General features: G+C 44.0%; 1 protein-coding gene across 5 annotated transcripts in view; it reads left to right on the forward strand.

Moving 5' to 3' along the window:
* Positions 1-22808, forward strand: part of ttc7b (tetratricopeptide repeat domain 7B) — a 408001-nt gene that overhangs the window by 263441 nt on the left and 121752 nt on the right. For all 5 annotated transcript variants that reach the window (XR_011351037.1, XM_069915898.1, XM_069915899.1 and 2 more), the window contains exon 17: positions 4334-4474. Coding sequence is in view for 4 of the 5 variants with exons in the window: in XM_069915898.1 (XP_069771999.1) it covers positions 4334-4474 (141 nt within the window). In the remaining variant the exon portion in view is untranslated. The remainder of the gene's footprint in view (positions 1-4333; positions 4475-22808) is intronic.

The following is a 22808-nucleotide window of genomic DNA, read 5'->3' on the forward strand; positions in this document are numbered from 1 at the left end:
CCCTGCTAGATTAACGAGCTGTGCTTGTTATCAGGCATCCAGCCTTTTTCCCTAACCACATTATTGCAACAGTGGGGAAGATTTCACTTCCAAAGCTCCACAGTGTTGGGAAGTGTGGAGCTACATTTCTTCATATTGGAAACATTCACAAATCTGGGACTGTATAAATCTGCGGCATTCCATGGGCTCCAGTCCCGGCTGCTCCGGTCTCTCTCTTTCTCTCTCCCTCTTACCAAGATAGTGGGTATTGAAGGAAGAGCAGGCACAGATGTCTACCCCAACCCACTTCCTCTCCCTATGAAGGGCCGACAATTGAATAGGTGTTGAAGGACTGTGGAGCATTATCCTCGCACCATCAGGAGAAACGGGGATGCGTCCTCGTGTGCGTCTGCTCTGGAGTGCAGGTCATCTATTGCACTCCTTCCCTGAGCTGAACAGGTTGAAAATCTAGTGAAGAAATGTGTCAGCTTCACCTTAAAAAAGAAATTTGAAGATATTCACGAGTATACTTGCAAGCAGTTTTGATGCGATTTTAATTGCTGCTTTGATTTGTTGTTTGAAGGCAATCCTCCAGACGCTTACTTTCATGGTTTTTTCTCTCTTTTTTCCGTTTGTAAGTAAGAGTTCATTTACAGCCCTTCTGGTTCCACACAGTCACGTTATTGTCCACCTTCGATTGTCCGTGTAGATCCTCCATGATCTGGTGCTCCAAGCCCAGGCCTGCTGCTGCTGGTTGTCCCCCTCCTTGCTGTGCCTCCTCAAACACAGGCCAACCATGAGATCCAAATGCACTTGGCCAGCACCATCGATCTATGAAATGCAGCTAATCCTGCCCGGCTTGTGTGGCGGCACAGTCCGCCTTGCTCTCCCCCCTCCTCACCCCTCGCATGTGCTCAGAGGCTGATGCTGTGCCGTTGAACTTGCATTGCTGGGCTGCAGACAGACTCTTTGTTTGTTGTCTCTCTTATGCCTGTCCAAATCTCAAGTCATTTTTTTGCATGAACATAACTATCAATTTCAGATCTTGATCAATAGAAAACATTGGTGCAGTTAACTGTTCTATCGATTGAAATGTTAATCCAGGCACGAAGGATAGTCTATAGGGAGTGATTTAGTCAGTCAAATATGACACGTATCTATGTTACACAGTAACCATAGAAATTTTACCAGTCTTTTCCTTCATAATAGTTAACACAAGTTCCTTATTTTTAATTGCAATTTCAACCTTGTCCATTTTAGATTTTTCTCCAAAATGCATTTAATCGAATGCAGTGGTTTTGTTACTGTTTCTAATAGAGACAGATTTTAGTTCTAATGAGGTAGCTGGAGGTTTGAGGGGTGGAATTTAAATGTGGTTCATTAAATAAATCTGGGAAAAGAGGCTTATTACTGATGGTGACCATAAAAGCAGCACTTCATCATAAAAATCCATATGGTTGACCAACGTCCTTCAGGGAAAGTCACCTTGCCCACTCTAACTTTTATAGCTCTCGACCCACAGTGATGTCATCAACTCTAAATCACTCTCTGAAATGACCTAACAAGAGAAATTATGGATGCACTGTAAACACTAGCTTTGAAAATGATGTCAACGTCCTTTGAAAACAAGTAGAAAGAAAAGGTTCATGTTAAAAAGAGAACCGTACACCAAAACAGAAAGTGCTGGAAGTGGGAAGTTAGCAATTTTGATTGAAGACTCCATTGGCAGGAGTACTTGCTATCAGTAGATATACCAACAACAAGCCTCCTGTCCTCTAGAATGGCTGCGTTAGGCCCAATAGACATGACCGCAGGGCAGGTGGTTTAGCTTCGACCTCGTGTGGTGGAGGTGACTACCCACTGGTACCAACCCAGCAACAGCCTGCTTTGCATCTCATTGACTCCAGTGACTTTAGAGATGCAAAAGGTGCTGCTCATCTGCTAGCCACTGTTTTGCACTGTCAAACAGCATCAAGGGAGATTCATTTCAGGGTGGCACGGGTTAGTGGTTAGCGCAACGGTGTTGTGGCACCAGCAACTGGGGTTCGAATCCACCGCTGTCTATAAGGAGTTTGTATTTGCTTCCCATGTCTGCGTAGGTTTCCTCCAGGCGCTTCGGTTTTCTCCCACTGTTCAAAAACGTACCGGAGGTAATTGGATGACACAGGCTCATGGGCCGGAAGGGCCTGTTACCATGCTGTATGTCGGGGGAAAAAATTAATTAAAAAATTTTAAATTTGAATTTAAAATTTATATGCAAGACAAAACATATCTGTAATTGTGTTGATATTGATTCCCTTCCCTACTTTATATTCAATATAATACTGATCAATTTCCTGGCCATAAAATACTGTTTTATATTTTAAATCCTGTTCAAAACCTTCTGCTTGCTCTCTGAATGAGGGGTTGAAGCTGCAAATTAATAGAATACTGATCAATTTCCTGGCCATAAAATACTGTTTTATATTTTAAATCCTGTTCAAAACCTTTTGCTTGCTCTCTGAATGAGGGGTCGAAGCTGCAAATGAAGAACAGGCAACTATAAAGATGACCCTTCTCCAGGGGAATATCATTGGATGGTAAATTACAAATGGCTGCCTTCACTTCTACCTCCTCTCCTCTTCCATTCACCAGCAGTATAGAACAGAAGGAAGACTCTGTAACTACTCGAGAAAGACAGGTGCACAAGCAAGTAGGATAAAGTCAGAATGGGCGGCTTTTAGACTGCAGTCAATTTAGAGGTTAACAGTCAGCTTTGTGCAACTGTGCCGCTGATTTGTGTAACATACAGAGAAACCAGTCCACCCTTCCTTGACAAATCTATTGTTCCATTTCCTTTATGTTTATCCAATGCCCCCTTATATCTGTCCATGCTATTTAATTGACAAAGATACAGTGTTTTATGTGCTATCTAGCTAAGTCAGACCATACTTGTGCAACAAGTAATAAATTTAAATTTAGGCATAAAGAATGGTAACAGGCCTTTTCGACCCACAAGCCCATGCCACCAAATTATCTACACCCCGGTAGATTTTGAAGGAAACCAGAAGCACCCGGGGAAAACCCACGCAGGCACGGAGAGAACATACAAACTCCATACAGACGCCGCCGGATTCGAACTTGGGTCGCTGTCACCGCATTGCGCTAACCGCTACGCTAACTGTGCAGATCCTTGTGCAGAAATAAAACCAAAAAAGTACAATGTTTTGTAGGAAATGTTCAGTTCAAACAGTGCAGGGGCCTTGCTGAGGTCAGGTTTGCAAGATCACTTCAACTTGTCTTTGTTCTCATCCCTGGGTAACAGAGTTTGGGCTGAAATCCCTGATGGATTTCTCATTGGTGACTGTCTCATGTTTCTGGCATGCAGTCTTGTTCTTCCCCATGTGGAATTTTTGGCACTGTGTCTACTCCACTGAAACCCCTGCTGTGATTAAAAGTATCGATTGTCATCCCTCAAATCCCCTTCAGGGTCCAAGTTGAGATTTTCAATCACTGTAAGGAGTTAATTTCACCTTGAGGAAACTGAAATAATGCTGTGTAATTCAGAATTTAGACAACACGGGGATTTTAGCTTTAAAAATGTAAAACTCATTTCCTGGCCTAGGGAGAGTTAAAGGGACAACAGAGAGTAGACAGTGAGACAGTGCCTGCTGGCCAAGGTTAATATCCAGCCAATGTTGACAGCATTTACATGAAGCTGTGTCCATTGGAAATGTTAACCAAAAGTAAATCCAGTTAAATCCACTTCTGGCCTTGACTCCAGTTTATTTTCACGATGATTAAATCAAAGGCTTCAGCCGAAAGGAAATGTTGAGCGGGTTTGGTGCAGTCGGGAATCATCAATTAGTCTTATCCTGGTTGAGAGGGAATAAATGGCAGACTAATCATTTATCGTTCCCCTCAATTACAGAACCCATTCATGAGTTTTTTTAAAATGTATGTCCTATTAATATAATTTAATTAACATTTTGCCAGAGAGCTATTAGAAATGCAGGATTTGTTAAGTTTCTTACTCTCAGCGAGTTCACCTAGAGCAACCAAAAAAGAAGTCCCGTCTGAAGAAGAATGTGCATTTAAATAGGACGGGCCGCACACTCTAGGGTATGTCACTGTGAATAACAGAGCAAGATTTGACAGGAGAAGAGCCGGGTTTTGAAGCGCATTCACTCCCTGATACCTCTCCAGTAGGGTAGCTGAGAAGTGGCAGGTAAAGGGCTGCTTCAGTGTGTGGTTGTTGTCTGACATTGTAGAGCACTGTCCCATCTCATTGGTGTGTCGGTTCAAAGTGCTTGTGTTCCTGTGACTTGTTTTTTTTTTTCTGATGCTGATGACCGTCTTCCTTGCACCCCTGCAGGTTCAGTGCACGCCACATCGATTGCAGCTTCCAGAGTGGAGCAAGCCCTGTCTGAGGTGGCCTCGTCTTTGCAGAGCAGCATGCCCAAGCAGGGGCCCATGTACCCGTGGATGACCCTGGCCCAGATCTGGTTGCACGCAGGTTAACTTGCGGCAATTCTCTGCCATTCTTTTAAGTCTTCCATTTTATATTCAGCTGATAAATGTAAGCGGGGTTGAAAAGTTGTAAAGTCATACACACACACACACACACACACACACACACACACACACACACACACACACACACACACACACACACACACACAAACGCTCACACATACCATTCTAACATATACATACATCCTTTCTCTCACACACATTCTTTCTCTCTCTCTCACACACAGACACACACAAAAATTGTCATACATGCATGCACATAAATTTTCACACACCCATTCACACCCTCTCTCATACACACACAAATTCTCACACATAATCTTTTCTCTCTCTCTCACTCTCACACATACACCATTTGAACACATTCAAGCATTCTCATACACATACTCTCTCCTCTCACTCTCCCTCTTTCTCGCTTCCCCTCTCTCATTCTCCCCCTCTCTCACTCTCCCCCTTTCCCTTCACTCTCGCACCCTCATCCTCTCTCTTTCACACTCTCCCTCTCACTTGCCCTCCTCTGGCATGTAGCTCAGTCATAGTCACTGCTATTTATGGCCTCACTGGGGGTTACTTGATATATTAGTGGGAAAACATTGAAGTGATTCAAAGAATAGATGGAAGATTGATGAAGAAATAATGGTAAGAAAGAAAGGTTTAAGGTTACTGTCACATGTCCCAAGATGCATTGATGAAGGTTATTTTGCAAGCAAACTAGTCGACTTCAAACACAGAGCAAAAGTGCAGAATGTTCACAGGTTAAAAAGTATGTATTGTATTCTAATACATTTACCACAGCTCGGGCCATCATGAAGACTAGCCTCCCCCTCCACCAGCTCCACCTGTACCTCCCTTTGCTTTAGGAAAGCTGTCAACATATTTAAGGACCTTGACCACCCCTGGCCAAACTTTCTTCCCCTCCCTGCTCCTGTCAGGCAGAAGATATGGGAGCTGGAAAACAGGGCCCACCAGATTCCAGGACACTTCCTTCCCCGCTGTAATCAGATTCTTATATGGGCCTCCCAAAGGATGATCCCCCTGTCCTGTTTAAACTGTCCTTTTCTCTATCTCCTGCACGTGGTCCCAGCAGCTCTGTGTGTTCTGTCCGCTTTGACTTCCTGCATTTTTGTTTAATTATTGTACCACCTGCTGCACTTAAGTATGGGTTAACTTGCCTGGACAGCACGCAAGATAAAGTTGTTCACTGCATCATGATACACGAAATAGTAATTCCATTCGATTAATCTGTTCAAATTAAGTGGAGCCTCGGAATCCAAAGGAAGGAATGTAAATGAGACATCCTCTGCAGAAGAAAATATAAAGCTGTAATTAATTGTGTCCATTTTACTGAGAATGATCGACTCTGATCTTTGATATTTATTCATTACAAATTTAGATTGTTTCTTCTGGTTTAAAGCTGTATTTGGTTAAAAAAAATGTATATGTGGCTGGTTAGGTCCATGTTAATTGTACTTACCCAATTATCCTAGAACAGCTGTTCAGATGGCAGACAAGAGTCAATCACATCACCAGGGAGCAGGGTCATAGGAACATAGGAAGTAGGAACAGGAGTTGGCCAAAAATGGCCCATCAAGCCTGCTCCGCCATTCAATACGATCATGGATGATCTAATTTATGACCTAACTCCACCTACCTGCCTTCTCTCCATATCCCGTAATTCCTTTATCATGTAAAAATTTATCTAACCGAATTTTAAATATCTATGGATCAAGTGAAACACGAAAAGTCTGCACATTCTGCAATTGCAGTAACTACACAGAAATAATTCCCAGTTCCAGAACCAAATTTCAGATTTATCGTCAGAGTACATACATGGCATCACATGCAACCTGAGATTTTTCTTCCTGCGGGCCAGGCAGTGCAAAAAAACTGTACTTAATGTACACATGTAAACAAATAAAGAAATGAAAACAAACTGACTGTGCAATACAGGGAGGAAGAAAAGCAAACTATAAAGTGCACAAGCAAGAGTCCTTAAATGAGTCCCTGATTGAGTTTGTAATTGAGGAGTCTGATGGTGGAGGGGGACCAGCTGTTCCTGAACCTGATGGTGCGAGTCTTGTGGCACCTACACCTCTTTCCTGATGGCAGCAGCGAGAACAGAGCGTGTGCTTGGTGGCGTGGAGTCCGGGAGACTGAGGTTAAAAAAAAGTTTGATTAAAAAAGGATATGGGAGAGAAACATTTTTCTACTGTGAGTAATTCTGAAGGGACTGGAAGCAGAATTAATCAGGGGCTTCAACGGGAAAATTAGATAGTGGAAAACTGAAATAAAAAGACAAAATGCTAGAGACCGTCCACAGGTCAGGTAGCATCTGTGGAAAGAGAAAGAATTAATATTACAGGTGGAAGAGAGACTGCACTGCAGAGGAGATTCCCCTGGAACGTAGTTTGGAATGAAACGTATGCGGAGAAAACAGGAATGCTGGAGGAACTCGGCTGGTCTCACAGTGTCCATAGGAGTAAAGATATATTATCAACTTTTTGGACCTGAGGCCTTCTTCAAGGTAAAGGCAAGAAGCAGATAGGCTCCTGAATTTAAAAGCCAGGGAGAAGAAAAGAAAGGGCAGCAGAAGGAGCACAAATGAACAGACAAAACGTGTTAATTGGATATGGACAGGGGAGAGGAAAGAGGGTGAGCAAATTTAAATTCTTGGGAGTCACTATCTCAGAGGATCTTTCCTGGACCCAACACACTAATGGCATCGAGAAGACTTCCTCAGGAGTTTGCGGAGGTTTGGTTTGACATCAGAAATCCTGGCAAATTTCTACAAAAGTGTGGCGGATAGTGTGCTGACCTGCTGCATCACGGTCTCGTATGGAGGCACCAACAACCCTGAGCGGAAAGTCCTGCAAAAGGTCATTTTTTTTAAAAAAAATTTTTTGATTTTCAAAGACTCACACAAATCCAAACAAACAATATAATCTCTCTCAACAATGGTATATAGCATTCAGAGTCTCCCGCAAAAGGTAGTGGACACAGCCCAGGACATCACAGGTAAAACCTTGCCCACCATCGAGAACGTCTACAGGGAGTGCTGCCATCGGAGGGCAGCAGCAATCAGCAAGGACCCTACACCAGCCAGTACACGCTTTGTTCTCACTGTTACCATTAGGAAAGAGGTCTCGGTGCCGCAAGACTCACACTACCAGGTTCAGGAACAGCTGCTGCCCCTCCACCTTCAGACTCCTCAACAACAAGCTCAATCAGGGGCTTATTTAAGGACTCGTACTTGTGCACTTTATTGATTTCTTTCTCTCTGTATTGCACAGTCAGATTGTTTGCATTTCTTTATTTGTTCACATGTATATTGTGTTGAGTTTTTTTTTGCATTGCCAAAAAGTGTTAATTCTGCCTCACCTGCAGGCAAAAAATCTCATGGTTGTATGTGTCATCATCAAGCCGTGAGCAATCATGTCCCTCCATCTATCAGGATCTCTGACCCTCCGAATTGTAGTTGCTGCCTCCCATGTTCTCCTTCGGTGAAGGCTCCATCTTTGAGCTGAGACCGTAGTTGATGTTGAGTTCATGATTATATAAGGGAAAAATACTGAAGTAGTTTCCCGTTGCCTTCTTCAGTTGCAGTGTTCTACTGGACAGGTAACCCAATGTCGGTGCTGCGTAATTGCTCAGCAAAAGGAGGTGTAAGGCTCTCCTTCTATCCGATAGCCTACAGGTCACCCTTGGTACCTGTTTAGCCTCCCAATCAGGGTCGCATGAAGCCATGGATTGCAGATGGTGGATGGTTTTTACAAGCAGATTCTACAAATTGAAAACTAAAAACACTGGGCAGATGAATCTGCTGATCAATGGCCAGGGTCATGTATGTACTCTGACAATAAATCTTAATCTGAGAATTAATTAGGAGGGATGGCTTTTTGAATGAAGAGCTGGGGGAAAGGAGACACTAGTCTTTGAGTGGTGACCCTACTTTGTCCCAGGAATTCAGGACCCCACCCCCAATCGATAACGCATTACGCACTCACAGTAGGTAGAGTCCGTCCACTGCCCGCTCGCTCCCTCCCCCTCGGTCATCCACCCCCACGCTTCGACACGTCGTGATGGCGGCACAATGTGGGATGAATGGCCAACTTTATTTCCCATACTCCGTCACACAGCTGGAACCGCTCTGGGAAATCCAGCTGCGCGAGGGATTATGATTAACAAGAATGGCCATTCGTCCCGCATTGTGCCACTGTTGTGACGTGTCAAAGTGGCCTGCTGTTGTCACGAGGTAAGTATCTTTTAATTTCAATCGCCTACATGATGCAGCACGCAAGCACTGACGTCACGAGGCTTCCCCTGCTTGGCCATTTGTCTTTTCACACCGCAGGGAGAGGTCTGTGAAAATTTCCCAGGAATCTTCATTTTACAGTGCGGTGTGATAAGGCCTATTGGGATAGATGGAGGGGTGCACCTATCGGAAACCGAGAAGTTGACATTTAATGCCATTCGGTTGTAGGGTGTCCAGACAGAATATGAGATGTTGCAGGCGGCCCCAGTCCAGCAGTGCACGAGAGCATCGACAGACTTGGGAATGGGGCTGGGAATTGAAATGTGAGGCCACTAGGCTGGGACATGGTAACCAGATTCATTTCCCTGAAAGAGAATGTCAAATCCGGCACTTTCCGTACAATCATTCCATAGGTTGGTGGTAACTATTACAGTTTCCTAGCTTTTTTATTCCAGTATTAAAGTCAAATTAAAAAGTCACAAAGTTTGGAAATGGTTTTTATAATATTTGTACCTGTTCCATTAGCTCGTAACAGAAATAGGTTTCAGTCAATTGACTCAAATGTGTTATTTCATTTAAAATCAAGACCTGCTTGATTTGCACAGGATGTTTAACACTGTTCTAAGCATCAATTATCCCTCAATCAACACCATTGAAATAGTTCTGCGCTAGACAGCTGTCTTGATGCATTCATGGGATCTTTTGATGTACAAATTGGTTACTGTATTTACCTCAGAAAACTACTCATCTATGCAGTCACTACTGTCTGCTTTATGATGTCTCTGGGCTCATTTAGTTTAAAAGCCACAATTTTAAGTTCTGGACGCATTCTTTAATATTCTGCCGATGACACCACAGTTGTCGGCAGAATCACAAAAGGCCAGGAGGAAGCGTCCAGGAGGGAGAGAGATCAGCTCGTTGAGTGGTTTCACAACAACCTTGCGCTCAACGTCAGCAAAACCAAGGAGATGATTGTGGACTTCAGGAGGGAGTCAGGGGAACACGTCCCAGTCCTCGTCGAGGGCTCAGTAGTGGAGAGGGTGAAGAACTTCAAATTCCTGGGTGTCAACATCTCTGAGGATCTGTCTTGGAGCCTCCGTGTTGATGCAATCACAAAGAAGGCTCACCAGTGGCTATACTTTGTGAGGTGCTTGCGGGGATTCGGAATGTCACCAAAAAATCTCATAAACTTCCTCAGGTGTACCATGGAGACATCCTGGCTGGCTGCATCACTGCCTGGTATGGAGGACAATGATTAACTCCTAAGGGTTGATGACCGCCTGTGACATCATATGCACCAGACTCCACTCCATCAAGGACATCTACATGAGGTGGTGTCTTTAAAAAGCAGCCGTGTTCCCCTGACTCCCTCCTGAAGACCACAATCATCTCCCTGGTTTTGCTGACGTTGAGCGCAAAGTTGTTGTGACACCACTCAACGAACTGATCTATCTCCCTCCTGTACTCTGCTACCATCAGGGAAAAGGTACAGGAGCCTAAAGATGGGTACTCATTGGCACAAGGACAGCTTCTTCCCAGCTGCCATCAGATTCCTGAAGCAATGAACCCAAGACACTGCCTTTTTGTGCTCTATTATTTTAATTTTTTTATGGCAATATTGTAAGATGGTTATAATATGAATGTTTGCTCTATGACACGCTGCTGCCAAACACCCCGAATTTCATGACTTGTTCATGACAATTGATTCTGATTCAGAATCTGAGATCCTTGTGGGATCATTGCTCATTGATCCCATTTCTGCTAATAACCAGAACTAAAGGGATTTTCTTGTAATATTTCATGTAATTCCTTTCAAGTTAAGCAACACTTTACTTGGTTATCTACTGTATCTGGTGCTTCCTTTGTGGCCTTCCATACATCAGAGAAATTAGGCGCAGTCTGGGAGATCACTTCACTGAGTTAGTTTCAGGGATCTCCCAGGGGCCGACCATTTCAATTCTGTGTGCCACTCCCATGCTGTCCATGGCCTTATGTACTATCCCACCAACACCACTTGTAAAGTAGAGGAGCAACACTTGATTTTCTGTCTGGGCACTGTCCAACCGGATTGCATTAACATCGACTTCTCCGGTTTCTGCTATCCCATTCCCCATTTTCCCTCCCTTCCCTTTCCCTTTGTCTTCTTTCCTCCAGCTCTCCACCCTCTTCCCTTTCTATTCACAGACCCTTCTCCCCTGCTTGCTGGTGTACCCCCTTCCTTATCCACCTATTATCTCCTGCCTGTGGGACCCTGCTCCTCCCCCCCTCACCATTTTATTCAGGCACCTGCTGACATTTATTCATACTTTGATGAAGGGCTCAAGCCCAAAATATTGGTTATGTGTCTTTATCTTTGCTATTCAAAGGACAATACAACTCCATTTATCCAAAATGGTTGGGACCGGACCATTTTTTTGGAGAACTGGGTGATTTTTTTAAAAACAGCCCAGTAGCAACTGATGTGATCGTATTGAATGATGGTGCAGGCTTGAAGGGCTGAATGGCCTTCCCCTGCATCTATTTCCTTTGATACTATGATAATTCTTTGATAATGTTTTACCCTTGCTGAAGCACATTTGATTTTAAACAATATTATTTAAGAGCAAACTTCAGAAGTATTTTTCATATGAATCTGATAGAAAATTGATAAAATCCAGGATAATCTTTCCCAAATGGCTGTGGTTGTCAAGGTTCAAGTAAAAGTTTTAGCACTGAGATTGTGAAACTTAATAGTTTTCATGAGAGGGTGGGGAATATGAACTTCTATTCCTAGTGAGCCATAACGTGACATTTTGGAATCACGTGGTCAACGGTAAAATTTCAGATTTATTGTCAGTACATGCGTGACATCACAACGCTGAGATTCTTTACCCTGCAGACATGGCAGAATTGCTGTAAACAAATAAGGACATGTAAACAAATGGAGAGGGAAAAAAATATAAAGTACAAAGCTAAGGGTCCTTAAATGAGTTCCTGATTGAGTTTGTGTTGAGGAGTCTGATGATGGAGGAGGAGCAGCTGCTTCTGAACCTGATGGTGCGAGTCTTGTGGCACCGAGACCTCTTTCCTGATGGCAGCAGCGAGAACGGAGCGTGTGCTGGATCCCTGACGATTGCTGCTACTCTCCGACGGCAGGGTTCCCTGTAGATGTTGTCGATGGTGGGGATAGGGTAAGCTTTCAAATGCAAGTAAATAAGACTAGAGCAGATAAATGAGCAAGTTGCCATGGCATGATGGGATGAAAGGCCCGTTTCTGTCCTGTAAATGTCTCTGATTCTCCCCAGCACTGTTTATTGTAAGTGTAAAAATTATTTCCAGCTCTAGGGAGAGTCGACCAAGCTCGTTCAGATCACAGCTCATTTCCAGCTTCCCTTTTTTGTTTTACCCTGGCAAGGTATGAAAGAGGTGTAAAAGTTTTAAAAAAAGAAATCCTCTTTCTGAATTCAGGGACTGCTTGTGCCTTCAAAAGCACCCAGCAAACAAAATAAATAGCCTGGATATCCAGAGGTTAGGTTTCACTTTCCTATATATACCAGAATGGAAAGGTTTAGAGGAATAAGGGCTGAGCACATAAATGACACTAGCTTGATCAGCATGGGTAAGTTGGGCCGAAGGGCCTGTTTCCAAGCTGTAGAATTTGGCAGATTCTTTAATATTGTGAAGTAGTTAAATGATGTGTGTTCATTGATCCCAGTTCAAACCTCAACCATTAATAAGCAGGTACAGCAGGAGCCTGCCTTACGGCAGACTAAAAACAATTTTGTGTAATATTACACCTGTTTTATTACATGACTAAAAAGAAAAGAATCTTGAGCCAAAGAAAGCAAATGGCATCTTGCGAGAGATTTTGACTACAGAGGAGATAAGTCTTATATAGGGCCTTAGTGAGGCCACACCCCTAATCCAAGCAAGGACATTCTTGGCATTGAGGGAGGGCAGTGACTGACTTATGAAGAAAGACCAGGGTTATATTGAAATTTGGAAGAATGAGAAGCATATTGAGACATACCAAGTTCTGACAGGACCAGATAGGTTAGATGAAGGAAGAATGTTCCCGATGTTGGGGAAGTTTGGATCAAGTGGTCGCAGTCTAAGGAGAAGGGGGAAACCGTTTAGGACAGAGATGAGGAGAAAGTTCTTCATTCAGGGAGTTGTGAACTTGTGGAACTCACTGCCACAGACATTTGTTCAGGCCACTCGCAAAGTTCTGGATGCATACGTGCAGCTGCTTTTAAGATGACATATTCATAAAACCAGCATTTAAATGTGCACCAAAAATAGTTTCTGCCCCTTTCTGGATGCATATTATGGTGAGTCATCAAACTGCACTTAGAAAATAATGCAGAATAAATCTGAAAGTGAAATATTTGACTGGAAAATAAACCGCCGTGGATTTTTGTTTCCCTTCACGGCCACGGCCTCTCCCTGCCGGTGTCCGACAACAGGCCTGTCTGATCTCGGTGCTGCACTTCTGGCTTCCTGTGCCTGCCAGCTTTTCTTCCCCCCTCCCCCCATCCAAATCCATCTCGGACTTCACGTTCAGCCTTAGTGAGCAGCCGCGGGAGCATGGTAGCAGTAGCATGAACTCAAACAGCAGGATGGCCCGAATCTTGCAAGCTTTGAGTTGAAGGTTAATGTGGCGAACGCAGGACTATCAAATCAGATAGGTGGTCCAACCTTGCAGCAGTAGTGGGGCATGAAGTTCAGGTTCAAATTTATTATCCCAGTACATGCATGACATCACATACAACCCTGAGATTCGTTTTCCTGCGGGCCAGGCAGAATTTCGACTTATCAGTAAAAGTAAAAACACAATGTTGGAGAAACCCAGCTGGTCAAAACTGGTCCAACAGTGTCCTTTATATAGCAATGATAAAGATACATAACCAATGTTTTGGCTTTGAGCCCTTCGTCAAGATACCTTCATCTTTATCTTTGCTAAATAAAGGACACTGTTTGACCTGCTGAGTTTCTCTAGCGCTGTGTTTTTACTTCATCCACACTTCCTACAGCCTTTCTTGTTTGACTTCCACTTTATCTTCGTATATACGGAAGAGAGAAATATAAACACAAAATGAAATGTAAACAAACTAACTGCAAATACAGAAAAAAAATAACTTCAGTCGTAAAAATTCTTAAATGAGTCTCTGATTGAGTCTGTTGTGGAGGGGTGGCAGCTGTTCCTCTACCTGGTGGCGGGAGTCTTGTGACACCGAGACCTCTTTCCTGATGGCAGCAGCAAGAACAGACCATATCCTGTGTAGTGTGGATCCTTGATGATTGCTGCTAGTCTCCGACAGCAGTAATGCATGTAGATTTTCTCAATGGTGGGGAGAATTTTGCAAGGCTGTATCCACTGCCTTTTGCAGGGCTTTCCACTCAGAGGTTCTGGTATCCTCATACCAGACAGTTTTGCAGCCGGTCAGCACACTTTCTACCACACATCTGTTGAAGTTTGCCAAAGTTTCCGATGTCAAAACAAATCTCCGCAAACTCCTGAGGAAGTAGAGGTACTGACATGTTTACTTCACGATAACATGGGTATGGAAAGGTCTTTCAAGATAGTGGCTCCCAGGAACTTCAATTTGCTCATCCTCTCTACCTCTGACCCCCCCCCCCCCCCCAATGATCACTGGAACATACACCTTTGGTTTTCCCTTCTTGAAATCAACAATCAACTCCTTGGTTTGGTGACAATGAGTGTGAGGTTGTTAGTAAACCATTCAGCCAAATTTTCAATCTCTCTCCTGTACATTGACTCATTGCCACTTTTTATACAGCCCACTACCGTGGTATCTTCAGAGAGTTTGTAAGGGTGCAAACGAACAGGAAGAGCTGGATGTCAGCCACACTACCTTCTCTTCTGAGGCAGTCCCCTTGGTGTTGTGGATGAGTTGCTTCCTTTCTAGTTCTGTGAGTTCACAGGTAGGTTCTGCAGCTCCTGCCATGGATTGGAGAAAGGGTTACATCAGAAACAGAATTTATTGTCACAAAATTCATTGTTTTGTGGCAGCATCATGGTGCAAACATTCGTATAAACCACCTTACAACAATAAATAAAAATAGTGGACAAAATGTCAAAGGAAGGCAGTGTCTTTGGTTCATGATCATTCAGGAATCTGATAGCAGCGGGGAAGAAGCTGACCTTATGCCCCGATTGCGTATCTTTAGCCTCCTGTAGCTTTTTACCGATGTTAGCAGAGTGAAGAGGGCAGGGCCTGGGTGATGAGTGGCTGATTTCTTAAGACACTGCCTCTTATAGGTGTCCTCGATGGAGTGTAGAGTGGTGCCCGTGACGTCGCAGGCCGAGTTTCTTGTCCTGAGTGTTGGAACCTCTGTGCCAGACAATGATGCAACCAGCCAGGATGGTTTCCACAGTACACCTGTAGAAGTTTTCAAGAGTCTTCCGTGACATGCCGAATCTTCTCAAACATCTTACAAAGTATAGCCGTTGGAGAGCCTTCTTCGTGATTGCATCAACATGGAGGTTCCAGGACAGATCATTGGAGATATTGACACCCAAGAATTTGAAGTTCTTAGCCCTGGATCATGTTCTCCAGACTTCTTCCTTAAGTCCACAATCATCTCCTTGGTTTTGCTAACGTCGAGCGCAAGTTAAACAAGAAATTGCAAATGCTGGGATCGAGAGCAATGCACAAACGTGCTAGAGAAAGTCTGCAGATCATAAAGCATCCTCAAGAAGGATAACCAATGCTTCCAGACTGTGTACTGCACTCGACCCCAGCATCGGAAGACTTCCTTAACATCATCGCATTGCTTTCGTGGAAGCTCATTGTGCAAAATGACTCCTCCAATTCCCACTTCATTCGTGGAAGATGCATTCATTAGAACATCAGAAATAGAAGCAGGAGTCGGCCATCTGGCCCATCAAAACAATCATGGCTGATCTGAGCCGTTCTAGTCATTCCATATATAATATACCAAGTAAGGCCCAGGACAAAAGATTCATTCCGGAGTCTGATAATGGCAGGAAAGAACCTGCCCTTGACTGCTGATGCATGATCTCCCACTTGCGAATCTTCTTCCTGAAGAGTATGTGGCTGGGGGTGGGATGATTCTTTTAATGTCTTGGCAGTGTACATATATATGACGGGATATGCCATCTCATGCTCATTCTGATGGAATGATCCCGCTTCTTTGAATAAACTTTGAAGATATTCTTGACCTATTTCCTCTGCTCACTTGGTATGCTCTTGCCATGACAGAGCATGGAATAGAGTGATGCAACCGAGTGCCACATGGGGCTTGATGCTGGTGATGTTACCCTAGGCAAGGCCACTGTTGTTGGTTCATGTATCCAGTCTGAGGATGTGGTGATACCCCTTGTAGTATTCCTCTAGTGCCTTGAGGTGCTGTAGATGGCTCACTGCAATGAAGATATCCATGAGTTTTGAGCTGGGTTGGAAGTTCTGGTCTTCTTTGTGCGCTTTTAGTTTACTGAAAGTGTGAAGTTTATCATCAATGTCTGCCTTCATTGAGAAGTGGCTGGCAAGATTTGGGAAGTGGTCCATGCTTTACGGGGTCTCCTCAGGGACAATTATTTTCCGATTTAATGTAGTTTATTGTAAGACCTGTCCTCTCATACTGTTAATGAAGGAGTCAGTGAAGGAGGGCTCAGGCCCAAAACATGGGCAATATTCCTTTATCTCCTTTCTATGGAAGACCGGCTGAGTTCTTCCACTATTTTGGTGTGTTTTTACTACAATCACAGCATTTGCAGACTTTTGTGTTTTACCCATGCTCTCACTCAGGTGTTGTCTGCACACTGCAGCTCGCTGATTGAGATCAGAGTGTCCTCGGTTCAAGAGAGAAGAGATTCCCTATTAGTCCTGTGGTGTAGGTCCACTCCCTCCAGCTTGTTGGAGGTGAAATGTAGCTTTCCAGTAGGAAAGGTGGAATAAAGGGTCTGGGCAATGTTTCAGCCTTGTTTTGCACTGGTTTTGAGTTTGCTGTTGTCATATCAGTCCAGAACATGGCTTTCCTTATATCTTGAAGCAGATATAAGATGGAAGCAAAATTCTATTAGTATCCAAATTTGAAAGAATGCTGTGCAGTCACTCTCAATGCTGCTCCCTGCCTTTGTCTCAGAGTTGTTACAGTAAGGACAATATCCATTGTGTCTCTAAATGGATGGAATTCATGCTGCAGTTTGGGGAGTGGCTCATCAGAAGGAGACCCTAGCAATGGTTTTTTCTTCAGCGCACAACGCAGAGACCCGTCTGTATTTATTAGAATCGGCCTTTCTTGAAGATGGGAACCCTTTGTGGTGTTTCTGAGGTCTTCTGGGATGTCCGCCTTTCTCCCATATGTGGTGGATGAGGTTGTGGAGTTAACTTACTCAGTAAAAAGTCACTTCATGTTGATTGATGTTGGTGTCAAGAAAACATTTGTGACAAAGGTTAAATATGAAAGACTGCAGACGTTGTGATTGTACTAAAAATACAGAAATCTTGGAGGAACTCAGCTGGTCTCGCAGAGTCCATAGGAGATAAAGATACAGACATAGAACACTTCAGCGCAGTACAGGCCCTTCGGCCCTCGATGTTGTGCTGACCTCTATATTCCTTCCAAACAAAAAGTACTGATCCCTCCCTACCCCGTAACCCTCTATTTTTCATTCATCCATGTGCATGTCTAAGAGTTCATTAAATGCTCCTAATGTTTCAGCCTCCACCACCATCCCCAGCAAAGCATTCCAGGCATCCACGACTCTCTGTGTAAAAACTTACCCTGATGTCTCCCCTAAACTTCCCTCCCTTAATTTTGTACATATTTGCTGATCCTGCCCTGGGAACCAGGTGCTGGCTGTCCACCCATCTGTGCCTCTGTTAATCTTGTAGACCTCTATCAAGTCTCCTCTCACCCTTCTACATTCCAAAGAGAAAAGTCCCAGCTCTGCTAACCTTGCTTCACAAGACTTGTTTTCCAATCCAGGCAACATCTTGGTAAAACTTCTCTGTACCCTCTCCATAGCTTCCACATCCTTCCTGTAATGAGGTGACCAAATCCCCCATAAATGAAGGCCTTCTTAACTATCCTATCTACCTGTGCGGCAATCTTGAGAGATGTATGGATTTGAACCCCAAGGTCCCTCTGTTCATCTACACTCTTAAGTAACTGACCTTTAACCCCGTTCTCAGCCTTCTGGTTTGTCCTTCCCAAATTCATCACCTCACACTTATCCGGATTGAAATCCATCTGTCTCTTTTCTGTCCAATTCTGCATCCTATCTATATCATCTTGTAACCTTCGACAACCTTCAGCTCCCTCCATAACTCCTCCAACCTTCATGTCATTCGCAAACTTATTGGCCCATCCTTCCACCTCTTCATCCAGGTCATTTATAAAAATCACAAAGAGTAGGGGTCCCAGAACAGATCCCTGCGACACTCCACTAGTCACTGACCTCCAGACAGAATACTTTCTTTCCGCTACTACTCTCTGCTTTCTTCCTACAAGCAGATTTTTTTTATCCATACAGCCAAGATTCCACTGATCTCATGACTTTCTGAATGACTCTCTTGTGGGGGACTTGTCAAATGCCTTGCTAAAGTCCATATAGACCACATCTGCCCGACCCTCATCAATTTCTTTTGTTACCTCCTCTAAAAACTCAATTCGACTCATGAGGCACAACCTTCCTTTCACAAAGCCCTGTTGACTATCCTCGAATAGATTGGACTTCCCTAAATCTCATAGATCCTATCCTCAAGAATCCTCTCCATTAGTTATCCATTATAATTCCCAGGATTCTCCCTATTATCTTTTTTATACATTCTCCAATCCTCCGGCCCTTCCCCTGTGGCCAAAGAGGATTCAAGGATCATAGCTACTGTCCCAGCTATCTCTTCTCTCACTTCCCTGGGGTATATCTTATCCGGCCCCAGGGATCTATCAATCTTGTTGTTTTTAAGAAGCTCCAACACTTCTTCCTTAATCTCCACATCGTCCAGTGCACAGGCCTGTTCAATTTCAACCTCACTGTGATCAAGGTCCTTTTGTGAATACTGATGCAAAGTTTTCATTTAGGACCCTCCCCCCAACCTCCTTCACCTCCAGGTAAATGTTGCCTCCTTTATCCTTTAGTGGCTCCTCCTTCATTCTCGTCATCCTTCTGTTCCTCATATGCAGATAGAACACCCTGGGGTACTCCTTAATCCTACACGCCAAGGCCTTCTCATGCCCCCTTAGGGCTCTCCTAAGTTGTCTCTTAAGCTCCTTTCTGGCTGCCATATATTTCTCATGAGCCCTTCCTGCTTCCTATATCCAACATATGTTTCCTTCTTCCTCTTGACGAGTTGCCTGACCTGTTTCATCACCCACGGTCCCCTTTTCGTACCATCTTTTCCTTGTCCCAGTGGGACAAACCTATCCTAAACCCTGCACAAGTGGTCCCAAAACTTCCTCCACATGACTTCTGTGCTTTCACCCTTAAATATCTGTTTCCAATTTACTCTCGCTAGTTCCTGCCTCATCCCTTCATAATTTGCCCTTTCCCAGTTTTGGGTCTGAGCCCTTCTTCAAGGTATGTGTAAAATGTAGGCAAGTGCCTGAATTAAAAAGCTGTGGAGGGAAGAATGAGCAGGGGGGGTGGTACAGATCAACTGACAAAAGGTGTCAATTAGATATAGATGGGATACAGGAGAGAGGAAAGGTGAGAATTGACTGAAGAACATTATTTTGGGTTCTGGAAGCAGAGTTGGGGAAAGGAGATGGAGGAAAAGGTTGGGGGGGGGGGGGGAGAGAGAAAACGAACTAGACCAAAGTAGATATAGGGATAGAAGGGGAGTGGGTAATGGAAACTAGAGAAGTTGATGTTAATGTTGTTCTGTTGGAGGGTGCCCAGATGGGATATAGTATGTTGTTCCTCCAATTTATTAGTGGCTCCTGGCAGTCCATGAGACCTTGGGCAGACATGTCATCAAAGGAATGGAGCAGGGAATTGAAATGGGTGGCCAGTGAGAGATCCCACTATTGCAGCAGACAGAGCTGAGGTGCTCAACGCAGAGTTCTCCTAGTCTGCGTCCAGTCTCTCCGATGGAGAGTAGACCACAAAGGGAGCACTGGGTGCAGCAGATTATGACAGCACCGTGCAAGCGCTTACAATGTATATAGTATTAATAAGTTAAGAGTTCGGAATGAAAAACACAATTTGCAGAAGGCATTAAGCTGAAGGAGAGGAAGCTGGTCAATGCTGATGAAGGCAATTAGCCATTCATAAATGGAGAATCTGCAATGTTTGCTCTTGAAAGTTCAGGCAGATAATTGTAAGGGATTTTATATTGTTGGAGTAAATTTGCATTGTATATTTTTTTTAAATCTGATGGATAGAGAAGCAACAATAAGGTGAGCTAATAAGGGCATAATAAAGGCAAATCCAACAGTGGAATTTTTTTGTAGATGGATAGAATTGAATAATAATTGAAGTTTTATTGTTTAGACCTAGTCCCACTATTTCCCACATCCATTCCATCAATGGTTGCAAAGTAGGGAGGATTGTTTTCATGTCTGCGCTTGGGACCCAATCGCCAGTAAACGGGGATTGTAGGTTAATTGGGGTATTTGTGCAGCAAAGCCCAGGGGCCAGAAGGTCCTGTTTCCGTGCTGTATGTCTGAAAAAATCATTTTAAAAAGGAAAGGATGCAACCATTTATAAGACTGTGTCAAGGCGACTTGTAACTAATATTTTAAATGTAGCTGGGGTTGTAATGCAGGTAACAAAATCAGAATTTGTCATGAACACGTCATGAAATTCGTTGTTTTGCTGCAGCATTATGGGTGTAAAATTGCTATAAATTACATTTTTTAAAAATTAAATACTATATTGTATAGATGTCCAAAAGAAGAGACGGTGAGGTAGTGTCTGTGGTTCATTGTCCATTCAGAAATCTGATGGCGGAGGGGAAGAAGCTGTTTTTGTATCGTTGGGTGTTTGTCTTAAGGCTCTTGTACCTCCTTCCTGATGTGTGGTGAAGGTCCTTGAAGATAGAGGCTGCTTTCTTGTAGATGTCTTCGATGGACTGGTGCCCATGATGCCCATGTTAACAGCTCTCTAGTCTTTTCCTGTCCTGTCCTGTCCATCGGCACCTCAGTGCTAGGCAGTGATGCAACCAGTCAGAATGCTCTCCATCGTACACCTGTAGAAATCTCCTCAAAATACACCCACTGGTGAAGTTTCTTTGTGAGTGCATCGACTTGGAGACCCCAGGTTAGATCTTCAGAGATGTTGACACTCAGGAGCCCCTTTGTGTGTAACAAACAGAAAAAGGGGAAACTGCCTCTTTTTTAAAGGGTATTTGTAGGCTGGCATACAATGTGTTAATGCCCATCTGAAATGGAAACTGGGCCTGCATCAGTTTAATCCTTCAATCCAAGTTCAAATTTGTTTCTTGTGACACTGCACCTTGATGCAGTGATAGTTTGCTTTGTGAGCACACCAGTTAGACATCTCATATATTTCTTTCTTTGGCTTGGCTTCGCGGACGAAGATTTATGGAGGGGTATGTCCACGTCTGCTGCAGACTCGTTGGTGACTGACAAGTCCGATGCGGGACAGGCAGGCACGGTTGCAGCAGTTTCAAGGGAAAATTGGTGGGTTGGGGTTGGGTGTTGGGTTTTTTCTCCTTTGTCTTTGTCAGTGAGGTGGGCTCTGCGGTCTTCTTCAAAGGAGGTTGCTGCCTGCCGAACTGTGAGGCACCAAGATGCACGGTTGGAGGCGAGATCAGCCCACTGGCGGTGGTCAGTGTGGCAGGCACCAAGAGATTTCTTGAAGCAGTCCTGTACCTCTTCTTTGGTGCACCTCTGTCTCGGTGGCCAGTGGAGAGCTCGCCATAGAACACGATCTTGGGAAGGCGATGGTCCTCCATTCTGGAGACGTGATCCACCCAGCGCAGTTGGGTCTTCAGCAGCGTGGATTCGATGCTTGCGGACTCTGCCAGCTCGAGTACTTCGATGTTGGTGATGAAGTCATTCCAATGAATGTTGAGGATGGAGCGGAGAAAGCGCTGATGGAAGTGTTCTAGGAGCCGTAGGTGATGCCGGTAGAGGACCCATGATTCTATATGACATATGATATAGGATATATGGCATCTCATATATAGTACACCAAGTAAGACATAAGTGCAGAGCGACAGAAAGAGATCAGTTACTACAGAGTAACGGCAGCATCACGGTAAAGCCACTAGTATCCAGAATTCAAGCAACCGGCAAAAAAAAAATTCTGTATACTATATTATCCTTGCCTGGTGAGCAGAAATCAGTGGATCATGAGGCAGCGGATAAAATTTTAGCAAGGCATTGCAAGAGTAAGTCTCAAGCAACCGTAAAATACACTCACCCGGCATCTGCCAGTCTCCACAGGTGCCTGATACAAGAGCTTTTACTGTATTTTACTTTTTTTTTGGAGCTTTTCTGATAACATAGAGCATTACACCCTTCGGCCCATGATGTTGGGCCAACCCATGTATACCTACCCAAAAAAAAATTAAACCCACGCTACCTCTTAACCCTCTATTTTTCTTTCATCCATGTGCCTGTGTAAGAGTCTCTTAAATGCCCCAATTTCTCCAACCTCTACCACATCCCTGGCAATGCATTCCAGACTCTGTAAACAACTTACCCCTGACATCTCCCCTAAACATTCTTCCCTTCACTTTATTCTGATGTCCTCTGATGTGTGCAAATGCCGCCCTGGGAAAAAGGTACTGACACTCTTCTGAATTCCTTCAGCCAAAAAAAGAGTACTATCTATGCTGCTCACGATCTTGTAGGCCTCTATTACGTCACCTCTCATCCTTCTTCACTCCAAAGAGATAAGCCCTAGCTCTGCTAACTTTGCCTCCTAAGACAGGAAAGAAACTTCTTGAACTTGGTGCATGATCTTGTACTTGTGAATCTTTTTCCTGACAGGCGGGTGGTGAAGAGAGTGTGGCCAAGGTGGGATGGTTCTTTTAATATGCTAGGTACTTTTCCACAGCAGGAGTTATAGATGGAGACCATGGAGGGGAAGGGTGGGATGTTCCGAGCCAGGTTCACAACCCTCTGC

The sequence above is a fragment of the Narcine bancroftii genome, chromosome 2 (genome assembly GCF_036971445.1).
Source record: "Narcine bancroftii isolate sNarBan1 chromosome 2, sNarBan1.hap1, whole genome shotgun sequence".
NCBI classification, from domain to species: Eukaryota; Metazoa; Chordata; class Chondrichthyes; order Torpediniformes; family Narcinidae; genus Narcine; species Narcine bancroftii.